This window comes from Geospiza fortis, unplaced genomic scaffold (assembly GCF_000277835.1).
Source record: "Geospiza fortis unplaced genomic scaffold, GeoFor_1.0 scaffold167, whole genome shotgun sequence".
Taxonomy (NCBI): Eukaryota; Metazoa; Chordata; class Aves; order Passeriformes; family Thraupidae; genus Geospiza; species Geospiza fortis.
The window spans coordinates 2,110,105-2,123,011 of record NW_005054355.1 but is presented as its reverse complement, the minus strand read 5'-3'; the positions used below and the strand labels follow the sequence as shown (position 1 = coordinate 2,123,011).

Below are 12,907 nucleotides of genomic sequence, written 5' to 3'. Positions count from 1 at the left end.
ATGCTTTCTATTTTGCCAAACACCAAGTAATCCACAAAGTAGTTATTGTAGCGTTTTCCAATCCACAATGGATAAATCTTGACCTTATCGATATGTGTTTCCTGTGTGCTGTGTTTCCCATGTGCAACTCTGGAGGCAGAATGTGGACTGGTAGAATGGGTTGAATCACTGTTATAATGCTGTTTAACAGAAAGATTAGCTTCAATTCCACTTCAATTCAACAAAATCTTCTTTTCTTTGTAGGTGAAATGGAAATTCCAGATTCAAATGACCCCTTAGGTAATGTGGATGGACTTGAGAGACCAATTCCGACACCTAAAGGTAAAATGAATTGTAATTTCATCACCCTGCTTAAGTATAAACATTCTTCAGAAAGGACCAACAAAATCTTATATTTGTCTGTTATTACAAGTCTGTAAGGAAGGCAACCTTCCTTTCGTGCATTAGCACTTCTGATTCCAGGCAGGGATAGCAAGGTTGAAGGAGTCTATAAAAATTAATTTCAAAGCATGAGTCCCCCCACATGGAGGGGTTAGATGTTTTAATCCAAAGAGAGTGTGCTATTGTTACCTTCCTAGCATATTTTATTTCACATTGTTGCCATGAAATTGATTTAATTTTGTACAGTGCCACACTTAGCATCTCCAGGTAAACATTTAAGTATTGGTGTCTTTAGTTTGAGGTAATTAAATCTAGCCCATTGCAACACAAGAATATGTACTTTTTAAGTAGCTCTGAGCGTTAATGCTTTGGTTTTTTAAACTGACTGTAGTGGCAGGATTTCTAGTTGTTTATTAGTTAACATAAATTTTGTGACACTTTACCACTTAAAACTCTAGATACAAATGCTATTCTTGGATCAGAAGATGCACATATTTACTGCAAATAGTGCTTCCAATTGCAATTTGGTACAACTTTCTAAAGCATTAAATTTTCAGTATTCTACCTGAAGAACAATATTTTTTTCAGTTGTGTACTGAATTTATATTTTATGGATGCCTTGCTGTAGTAATGTCAACTCTTCGATTAAAGAAAATAGTCAGATAATAATGTCAGCTTCATTAATGAGGACATGTTGCAATCTGTGGAGCTGTAGTATTGACCAGATCTTCTTGCAGTTTGTCTTTCAGAGGAACATGAATTTTGGGGATATTTTGGGATATAGTTTCTCTTCTTATAGATATACAAGGTTATCTAATCCTTATTGTCTTCCTGAATATTAGTTAGATTTCTTACCCTAAATGTGCATATTGGGAGTTTTTTTATGGAATCTTCCTTTAAATTTGGTCCATAACAAAGATGTGTTTCTGTTTGCACATGTAACCACCTTGCTACTGATTATCAGCATGGGACTAAGTCCCTCCTATTTGGAAAGAATACCTGGTACACTCCATTTCTCAACTCTTTGCTACTTTCTGAAACTGCTGAAATATTTTAGAAGTTTAGAATTTGACATTTATTCTGGGAAAAAATTTGTAGTAGCATTCCTGTCAGTAGCACTGTGTTTACTACCAGTTGTTTTATTCACGCTGAAGTACACACTACTTTTGAAACTACTTTTGATGAAAAAGGGCCATGAGGCCATGTTTAATTTTTAACTGCATCTGATAGGCTTGTTTGCCTGGCAAGTTGGTCCCACTTCTCTCTTTTGTTATGTTTAAGGCTACAGACATAAAAGAGGAAGGGTTTTTTTCTGTGGTTTTTTTTTTTTTTTTTTTTTTTTTTTTTTTTTTTTTTTTTTTTATTTATTAGTGTTTTGTTATTTTTGTGGGGAAAGAAAAATCCAGAGTGCTTTGATTTTGTGAATTGTCAATGGACAGGATATTATTTTGAAAACAAAATCTAGAAATTCCTAAGAGCTTAGATTCTACTCCTGCTGATTTGTGCTTGCATTGTAGGATTGCATTAGGATTTTTTTTTTTTTTTTTTTCTTTGTGACAGTGCTTGGTTAATTTCTTGCTGAAAAAGGAGTTCCTGTTACTTCCTTCCTTTGCAGAGCCACAGGCAGTATCAGTCTGAGAAAGTAATTAATCACATCTCAAACATTTCTACACGATAAGAACTGTATATTTCCTTCAGAAAAAAAGGAAGAAAAAAAAGACCCCCATGTTCTTAAGTTATTCACTGGTATAAATCAGTTGTTAGTTTCCAGCATACCTAGCTAGGAAATGGCCTCATTTGCTCCCTTTTTTGTTTTTTTTTTAATGTGGGCGCAAACTTCTCCATAGAAGCAAAACTAGTTGGAATGTTAGCTCAGGTGTTTCTGTGTCATAGTAAGGCATCAAGTTTTGTTACAAAAAACCACTCAACAGTTCTACTTCAAAGTTCGGGCATACTGTTGAGATCATTAGAAACAGTTCCTAAGCCCTTCCATCCCATCAACCTTCTTCCTTCTTTCAGAAATCTTTAGTTATTTTGATTTGCTTGTAACCTCCTATTTTTAAAATTTTTCTTATTTTGGAATAGACCCAAAACAGGCATGGAGATAACCAGCTTTAATAATACCCAAATTAAAAACCACATTAAAAGTACCAAGTGTATTTAGTCATCCTCTTTTCTAGAATCTTCCAGAAGTCCTGAGAAATGTTTCCGTCTCCAATGACAAAACTCGTTTAAGCAAGGTATTATTAGTAATGCTCATTTACAAAAATGTTGCAAGTCTCTTCCTACAAGTGAAGCTAGCCTTCTAATAGTTGATGAGAAGGGGCAATAGCTGGGCTAGGCCTTTGAGGAGAATTTATTTTCCCTTGTTTCCTTTAAGTGTACACTTGAATGACTAGAAAGCACTGTGTCTGAGCAGTGTTTCACTGAAAACCAGTGCAGAGCAGTGAGTGTTTGCTGTAGAAGAACTTAGACATGCTTAGGAATAAAAGTAAAACGTTCAAGGAGTCCAAGTCCAAGTCTCCTCTCAGTTCAAGGAGTCCAAGTCTCCTCTCAGTCCAGTCACTCTTTGTAAAGTTGATAGTTCCGCCAATCTTACTTTCAAGTAAGCCTTGCTTGGTGTCTTTCTCTTTTGCACAAACAATCTAACATGCTCTCACTGGGTCTTAGAAACCCACTGATTTCAGAGGAGAGGACAATGTGCACATTGTGACAGCGTTACAAAGCTAATACTGCTTCATTCCTGGACTGGCAGTTGTTCATTCCTTGTTCCTAAGGTCATTTCAAGAGAATGTGAACCAAATCAACTTATTTTACATGTTTCTGAATGGATTTTTCTACACTAAGAAAAAAAATAGGATGAAGGATGAGATGCAAATTACATTAAATTAGGCGGTAAAGGTATAATTTCATTTGGAAATATTATGTGGCATATATAATAGTGTAGTTTCCTTAGCTACTCATGTGTATTTTGGGAGATCTGCCAACATCCCTTCCATTTTCTAATGTGACTCAAATAAACTGTAAATCACTCATCTTTGTATCAGGATTAAATAAAACAGAGGATGAAGAATTGGGGAGACTGTTTTTTATTTAGGAAAATGTTCTGTGCAAGTAATCGTGAGTATTAGGCTTCAGTCTACCCTCCTTAGTAGGATGACATTTCTCAGTTTATTTGGAATTCTGATTTACTTGTGGAAGGAGTCACTTTACTGGACTCCCACCAGCTGCCAAGATGTTACAGTGCCATTGGTGTCCCCTAAGCTCAATCTTGTCATACACACCTCTAGAAAGCCATAATTTGCATTTCAGCAACTTTCACATGCATTTTCTGTTACTACAATCTTCAGTTCTTTTATAAGCCTAGGAACCTCTATATCTCATGCATATTCTTTATAGATTACCTGTCAATTTCATGAACACTTTATGCTTAGTACCCTAAATTTTACCGTAAAACAGTAAATTTTGGAACAATGGTGTCTTCTTCAGCATTCCATAAGCCGAAGTATGTATCCTATGTGAAAAATTATGTCTTCATTGTGAGAAAATGTGACTTTGCTTATGGTGGAAATACCATTAGTTTAATTACTCAGAATATTGCCCCTAAACCCTTTTGTGTTGGATATAAGTTTATATTAGTCTAAAAATGACAGAGCAGAAATTTGCCTTAATAAAGAGTTGTGGTGAGAAAGATCACGCTCTTTTATTTATACCTAAGAAAAAATGATTATTTGAAGACAAAAATGAAAAAAGCTGGAAAGGCATTAAAAAAGAAAAGGTAAGATAGCTTAGGGAAAAAATCCCACATTGCTTTTTACACGAAATCATAGTATACATATTTTCATAGGGATTTTGAACGCTGGAAGTGATTTATTCCATGAATCTGAAAATGGTCCAAATTTATGTAGTTATGCAGAAAGAAAGGTATTTGCCCCCCCCCTTTTTTTTTGACAGGTGATTTTAAATTCTGAGTATCTCAAGCTGAGACTCTTGTAAACTGTGAAGTGTTCTGTAATACCAAATGGATGGCTTTTTGGGCTTTTTTGACTATTGCATTAAGTCAATTAAATAAATATTTATATCTTACGGAGAAATAAGTATTTTAAAAAGTGATTAAACATATATACAATTATTGCTACTTGGTCTGAAAAGATTGTTTATCTTCAGGTATCTAGCCATTTATGAATCAAATTTTCCTTTCTTTTTCTCAAAAACTGGGTATTCAGTGTTGGTGTTTCTTGTGGAGTGCAGAAAGAAAGGTGAATCCACTTGGATAGGAGCCGAAGTGGATGATTATCTCAGAGCGTCATTGTCTCAGGAATACAGAAAGATGTGAATCTCAGTGTAGTATCATCAATGCTGACATTTAGTCTATGTGTAAATTGTCAAATCACTTAGACTGTCCTTGCTCTACTTTCTGCTTCTGGGAAATAAGTGTGATGGTATCATCCCATCTCAAGAGACTTCAGTATTCATAAATGATTTGGAAGTTCTGAGATAAAAAGGGTTAAAAAATTGTTAATAAGTACTATTAATGGTTGCCATATTGAAGCTTATTTTAAAATTATGAATGCTTAAATATTTTTAAAATCACATAGGAAAAAAAGAGTAAAAGCAGCAAAAAATGTACAGGAACTAAAACTTGAATTGAAAACAATTAAGCCAGAACTTACATAATCTAAAGTATCTAAGGAGTCTTAAAATATTTTTTTAGAATGAACTTCAAAATCACAGCTAAGATCTTAAAATAACAAAAGCAGAACAATAATTTTATATTGTGTTTATGCCAAGAATAACACATATGGTTTGAGCCAATAACTTGGACATATAAGTGCCAGAATAATGTAAATAAAACTAAGAAATATAATACACATGTGAGGTCTTAGTGATAGTTGCACCCTTTAGGTTTTTAGTTTAGTATCTGTTCTTGTACATATCTTGACAATGATTTGACACACTCTGGAAAAGCTTATTTTTATATTCTTGCCAAAACATGAATAATAGACCTGTCATCTTTATGTTGATTTGCTTTGGGATTCTGTTTGATATATTTATATCAAATTTATTCAATTTAAAAATATGAAGTACTGGCAACCTAACAAAGGTTTTCCAAATATGAAGGAGTTTTGCTGGAATTCATGTCAACCATTTCCCTAAGCTATGTTATTCGTAGAGTACATAGAATATGATAGCAAAACATAATATATAGATTAAGTTGCATTGTCCTCTCATAGCTTCTTGACAGAAAAATTTTTAATCTGTTCAAGCAAAATAAATACTAGTATTGGTTGTAGACTATGTTGGAAACCATAATGAAAGAGAAATTTAATTTACAGCCTTTGTGCCTACAGCAAATGCAGAAATACCTACCGGATATATTTTCCTTTTGACATAGTTGAACCATGCCAAAGATCACTGAAGGCAAAGGAAGCATTTTGCTTCATTTCAATGACCCTTGGAAGCAATCTAGAGTATAAAAACCATTATATAACAATATTAATTTCACAACACAGGAAATTTCTGGACATTTTCCTTGTATTTTTAAAAGAAATTATCTTTGTTATCTATCTCCCAAATAAAATATAAATCTTTATAATATGGCATTTACAACAGGACATTCACAGATTTGGCAATATGTCACCGAAAAAAAAATATTTTATATAGAGTACTTATTCTCTGTTTCAAAATTATGTTATTATTAAAACAGATTAACAATTCTGTTCCAGTTTTAAAAAATTCTACTTGACTAATGCTTAACACAAAATACAGGACACAAGTTAAATACAAGTTCTAGCATTTTCACATTTCATTTTCCCTCATACCTGTCCAAAATAAGATTTACTAAGACAGCAGGAGAACTACATTGGGAAAAAAATTGCTTTGCACATTGTTGAGGTCCTAATTTATCCTGGGAAAATTTGGTTTTTTTCCCCAAAGCATTCTGTCAAACTGGTATTTACACTGTGTTTGTGGTGTGACGTACATTACCAAAAAAGTAACTGCTGATTATCACCACAGAAATTAAATAAAGAAAACATTCTTCAGAACATGGTTGGTTAAATTTTCCATTTTGTTTGAAAGAATTGCAATTTTGGGTTATCTAAAGTGGACACCAAATAACAGAGCAGCTCAACAAATGGCTACCCGCTCTGTCATAGAACCAGTGAGGACATAAACATCACTTCTCAAAGAGGAAATGAAGCCCGCAAACAGAGAGTGTGCAGTTCAGGGTGGACAGAGGCAGAGAAGAGGCCCTGAGCTGCCCCACTGCTCTTAGGCTGCTCTGGAGAACTTTGGAAAACACAAATGCTTCGAAGTTCATTAGGTTAAAATATTTATTACTTGGTTTGTAATAATAAGGTAATATAAAACACTGCAGAAAATACTTGTAAAATTGGCAAGAGTAATGATGAACTGAAGCTGAATTTTGACCTGCAGGAAATAGATGCAGTGACGCTGACTTCAGGCAAAGTCTATCTAATTGCACTGGGTCTGAATTAACCCATAAATCTTTGGCATTGCTTTCCATGGTAATAGTTTTGTTCTTGTTGTTATTAGGATCAGATTCACAGATTCATATGAAATATTTTGGATGGCTTAAAGATATGGATCTAATTACTTCCTGCAGTGGTTCTTTTTTAATTAGTAAAACAGGAAGTTCTAACATGGATTTAATCCTGAGTTAATGAGTCCTAATGAGTAAATTTACTATCTGTTTTCATCCAAATGTATTTGAGTTTAATATGACTATCCCAAAAAGGGACTCCATCCAGCTCATTTTAAATCAGAAAAAGTGAAATAATGACAAGGGTTTGAGCAAGGTATAAGATAATCAGTGTCACAAGAGCAGTGTAGCCCTCTCATGTACTTGCATATGAAGAGCAAAAAGTATATCAGAGAGCCAGACAAACCACAATCCCTGTCTGTCATCTTACAGGACTTGAATTGGCCTCACCTTCTAGACAGATCTCTGCTTCTTTCATTTCTTGGGTATCAGAAGCATCTCTGAGCCAGATCAACGTACCTCTGTGCTGGCTTCATGCTCGAAGGGGCCCAGCTTCTTTGCAAAAAAAGGTCTTTAAGCTGTTTTGCCTCCCTTGTGCGAGCACATTCGGCCTGTCCCCATGATTGTTGAACCAGAGGCCCACAGAACTACAGAACATTCTAGCCTGGGGGGCACCTCAAAAGATCATCCAATCCAACAATTCTGGGGAAAGAAGGCTTAGAGAAGACAATCTAGTACTCTGTCCAGTCATATCTTGAAAACCTCCAGCAATGAGGACCCTACCCCATATCTAGGCAGTTCATTTTATGGGGAATGATTGTTCTCACTGCAAAAAATGTCTCTATTCTATTGAAATGAAACATTTCCTGGCTACTTTCACTTGCTGCCCTTTGTCTTCTCCATATAGCTCCTTGTGATGAGTGTCTCTATTCTTTTTTAGGTGCCTTTTAGGTACTGAAAAACTGTGATGATGCTCCTCTGGCTGTTCTCTTCTCCAGGGAGAAGAGACGTAACTACTTCAAATCTTTCCTCATAGGACTTGTTGTCTAGCCTTTTGATGATATTGATAGCCCTCCTTTGAACCCTCTCCTGTCTTTCTGTGTTATTTTTGAATTCTGGGGATCGGAACTGGACATAATACTCGGTACTATCCAATACCGATAGGCGCTGAGTAGATTGGGGTTGTGGTATCTCTGTCTCTGCTAGGTAACACCCCTATGGATGCTGCCCAGTATCTCAATGGTGCTCATGAGAATAAACTGCATACAGACTATGAAAAAGTGGTGAAATAACAAGCTATGGGTGAGGTAACCGTAGAAAATCCTTTTCTAACATGTGGTAGGACTGATCATGCTTTCTTTCATGCTGCTAGAAATGCTTATGTGTGTAAAATGTTGGCTTAAAGAGAAGTTTTAATCGATGGCTTCAGCTGACTATATCAGGAAGTAAATTTACTGGTTTTGTTTTCCCTGTCAGAATGACAACAAAGTATTTCTATTTTTTCAGCTATGAAATGTAGCTAAAACCATAATAAATTACATTGTTGTGGTGTGACATTGCTGAAAGCATTAATGTACTTTTTCTCCCTTTTATATGAGGTATTTGAAAACAAATATTGTTTGTATTCTGTCAGAATGTTTTGAAGTCTGCTAACAATTTTTAATTTCAAATGGGGACAACTAATATAAAATTAAATAAACAATAATTTATTATTTCATTACAAAAAAATAAAATAATTTTCCTGTAAATTTTCAATATTGTGTGGAGATTTTATATACTTGGATTTATTTAATTTTCTATTTAGACTTATTCTAATAATTTTCGATTTAATGACAAACTAAATTTGCACTTGCCTACATTGTATGTTCATATTATTCATTATAACAGGATTTCTTTTGAAAGGCCAGTGGTAGAGAACAATGTAACACACAGGAAAACCCAGTGTTCCAGCAGTATTTGGCTTGTACATTTATTATATTCTGATGTTTCTACTACTCCCTTCTCCAATGTTACACTTAGCTGTTACAGAGAAGCTGATTTTCATGGCCCTGTCAAATATAAATCAAAGGAGAACATCAATTTTCTTAAGGTATTTCAGCAATTGGACTGTCAAAGTAGACCATTTCTTTGGTAGTGTTGGATTCGTGTACAATAATATGCTGTTACTTAATTAAACAGACGCAAAATAATCTGAGTGATAGGAAAGGTCTACATGGGCATCCATCAAAATTATTTGATATTTGTATCCAGCTGCCATAAAAATATAGTGTAATTTGATTTCCTGATGCTTTATGTCTAGAAGGTCTAAATTCACTGGAACAAACACATGAGCATGACAGCTAGATGCTTTTCTTACCTGTTTTGTAAGGTAATATAACAACATTATTGTTTCAGTAGAATTACTTATTGCCAGGCTTTCAGTATGTGATGTGTATCAGTTGCAGGACTCCTAACACCAACTTAAATTTATAAATAATAACCTACAAAAGATTTGCCTGTCAGGTTTTGACAGTGTTCTTCATCAATTCTTTCTTTTTTGTCATCCCTAGAGATCACAAATACAGCCTTGACAAGCCCTTTGCTTTTAACAAACCACTGATTAGGACTTGTAGTTTTCACTTACAAAATAACCACAAAATGTTATTACACACTATCCATACAGATGTTTCCTTGGCCATATATTTTGACTTGATGTAAAAATGGCAGTCTATAATCAGCTTATGGGTCCCCTCTCTATCACAGGTTACTTCTGCAATTGAGACATTATTTCTTTAAATTGAATGTGAGGCATATAATCTTGAAAATTTATTATAATATAAGCCTGTCCAAATCAACCTAATTTTAAATTTTGTTGAATAACCAACAAGTCAAATTAATATCTAAAAGTAATTTTTCCAATTGTAGTTTTTTTGAGACAAATTTGTGATCATGTAAGAAGATTATGTAATGAAATCACAATGGTATTCCAATATGGTAACAAGTGGGATTATTCTTTTATGGAGCAAGGTTTTTTTTTGCTGTTGGAACAGAGCAGCACTATATGTATGTTAGGATGTTACTATTTTAGCATGTCAGATGTAGAAAAAGTCACTGCTGCTTCAAATAGACATTAGGAGTGTCATAGTATCAATTCATGATTGACCTTTGAATCTGCATCCCTACCTGCACACAAGCATGAAGTCAGCAAGGAAACATGAATTGGTGTGTGATGCTGTGGTGTTCTTAGGACAGTGAATTGCATTTTTTTAATCTTGAAAGAAAACTGAAATTGTTTCCAAGGTTCTCTCTTAGAAAAGTACCTTTGAGCAGGCTTTTACCTCAACCCAAGTAAAGTTTGATCTTTTATGACCTTTTATCTTCTTAGGTTATTTCCTGACCTTCTTGGAACCAGTAAACAATATCACTGTAGTCCAGGGGCAAACAGCAATCCTCCACTGCAAGGTAGCAGGAAATCCATCCCCGAATGTCAGGTGGCTAAAAAATGACGCTCCAGTGGTCCAGGAGCCAAGACGGATCATCATCAGAAAAACAGATTATGGTTCACGTCTAAGAATCCAGGATCTGGATACCACGGACACAGGATACTACCAGTGCGTGGCTTCAAATGGGATGAAGACAATAACTGCAACAGGAGTTTTGTTTGTCAGGCTTGGTGAGTTCCTGGCTTTTATGACTGCTCAGACTGCTTTATAGACTAGGTATTAGTTTTAACCATAGCATAATGAGAAATGAATTTAACGTTTTAAGAAAAATTCTCAACACAAAAGAAAATAAAGTCAGCGCCTGGGGCCTCTCTCCCAGCACAGAACTTCTCAGTTGAACTTGATACCCCTTTAGTGGTAATAAAAGAAAGTAAATACAGATGTGGAGGTCTGTAAATACACAGAAGAAAAAAAATTAAAGAAGTTCTGGTAAAAAGGACAAAAAGGTAACATTTCATTGCCTGGAGTTTTCACTCTACTGCTGAACTCAGTCTCTGAAAAAAACCCAAAAACTGATGAGAAGAATGAGAAGCAGTTTTCTGTGTGATGTTCATAGTTCTGGACCTATCTTTTTGAATATCAGTTCTGTACTGCTATGTGAAGCGTGGCCTGAAATTCTGTCTTTTGACATGTGAAGGTACATCACACCTTTGAACAAGTGCTTATATTACATTTTGGAGACTTAATAGGCCAATCTGGAAGCTAACCTTTTATTTAGCTTGCCTGTGGAGCAATGGCAGAAAAAATTCTAGATGCATTTTTCTATTTTTTTTTCTTATTTTGTAATGTAAATAATGGATTCCACAGTTTAGTTTGTAGTTATTGAGTACTGAAGTGCTGAGTATTGGCCCTTGCTTCTGCTGTTGCAAAAGTTGATCATCCCCTTGCCACATCCTAAATTCTGATAGTAAGGCAAGTTGGGGCTTATTAAAAGGTAAGTGATGTGTTAAAATAACACCTTGTCTAACTACCTGTGCCTTTATGGTGGAAAATATTTTATGAAAAAAAACTTAAGTCCATTCGAGTTGCTGCTGGAACAGACAGTAGATTCATGTGATTTTTATTTGTGGTTTTGAAAATAACAATATATAATTATGTTCAGGAATGCAGAGGGTTTTGTTTGGATCTTGGGATAAACCTTCCTTAAAGAGACAATTTCCTTTAGATTGCTATTGACTTTTTTTATTATGTTGTCCTTGAGCTAAACTTGCCAGCAATACTTGTTTGTTTTATGTTTGCAGGTCCAACAAACAGCCCAAATCACAATCTTCAGTAAGTACTCTTTGGAAAATTACTTAATGTGCTCTGACTACTTTTGTTCTGTCAGAATTTAGTTCATAAACTCAGTAAACACTGCCTGCAACCACAGTGTTCTTGCTAAAAGTATCTAATTTGACCAAAAACTCTCAGAATGGATGCAACTTTTTTAGACAGAGGCTACAATGGCTTTTGATTTGATTGACTATTCTTGAGCAACTTCTGCTTGCTTATTTCATGTATTGAACAAACAAATTACCACAAAGTCATGTTGGAGCAGTAATTGTTTACAGGGCAAGTGTGGGCTAGAAGAGTGGTTAAAAATGAATGGTAAAGTGCTTAGCTTGCTGTGGTTGCAAATTTACCCATGTTATATGATTATAACTTGAAGAGCCAGGTAAAACAAGACTAAAATCCTGTTGCTGAGTAGCTAGGAAAAACCTCTGTTTGTTAGTGTGATTTTTGATTTGAGTGGTGGTTTGGTGATTTCCGCAAGATGCCTGGGTTTACCTGCTGATTCAGTTGTAAGGATGAAAAGAGAATCATAGAATGGTCTGGATTGGAAGGGACCTTAAAGTCACCCAGTTCCAACCCTTCTGCCATGGGCAGGGACACCTTCCACTTTATCAGGTTTTTCCAAGTCCCATCCAGCCTGGCCTTGAGCACTTCCAGGACTGAAGTATCCACAGCTTCTCAGAGCAACCTGTTCCAGCTCTTCACCACCCTCTGAGTAAAGAATTTCTTTTTAACATCTAATCTAAACCTGCCCTTTTCCAGTTTAAAGCCATTGCCCCTAGTCCTGCACTAAGGCTGCAGTGAGATCACTCCAAAGCCTTCTCTTTTTCCAGGCTTAACAACCCCAGCTCTCTCAGCCTGTCTTCACAGAGAGGTGCTCCAGCCCTCTGATCATCTTCGTGGCCTCCTCTGGACCCACTCTTAGAGGTCCACATCTTTTTTGTGCTGAGGACAACAGAGCTGGACCTAGGACTCCAGATGGGGTCTCATGAGGGCCACATGGAGCAGTAGAACCCCTTCCCTCACCCTGCTGGACACGCTGCTTTGCATGCAGCCCAGGGTACAATTGTCCTTCTGGGCTGAGAGCTCACATTCTTGGGTTACTTCCAGTTTTTCATCCACAAGAAACCCCTTCAAAGGGTTGCTGGCAGTGACTTATCTCCCAGTCTGTGTTCATGTCTGGGATTTCCCCAACCCTGGTACAGCATTTGGCATTCGATCTTGTAGAACTTTGTGAGGTAGGTGCAATTTGCCCTTATTAAAGGAT

At 35.7% G+C, this 12,907-nt stretch overlaps 1 protein-coding gene across 1 annotated transcript in view; it reads left to right on the top strand.

Annotated features, from left to right (window-relative positions):
- The first annotated feature begins 247 nt into the window (after positions 1 to 247).
- ROR2 (receptor tyrosine kinase like orphan receptor 2) overlaps positions 248 to 12,907 on the top strand; it is a 44,969-nt gene continuing 32,309 nt past the window's right edge. The window contains exons 1-3 of the mRNA XM_005423575.2: positions 248 to 321; positions 10,251 to 10,538; positions 11,610 to 11,640. Of these exons, the coding sequence (XP_005423632.1) occupies positions 249 to 321; positions 10,251 to 10,538; positions 11,610 to 11,640 (392 nt within the window). The 5' untranslated portion in view covers position 248. The remainder of the gene's footprint in view (positions 322 to 10,250; positions 10,539 to 11,609; positions 11,641 to 12,907) is intronic.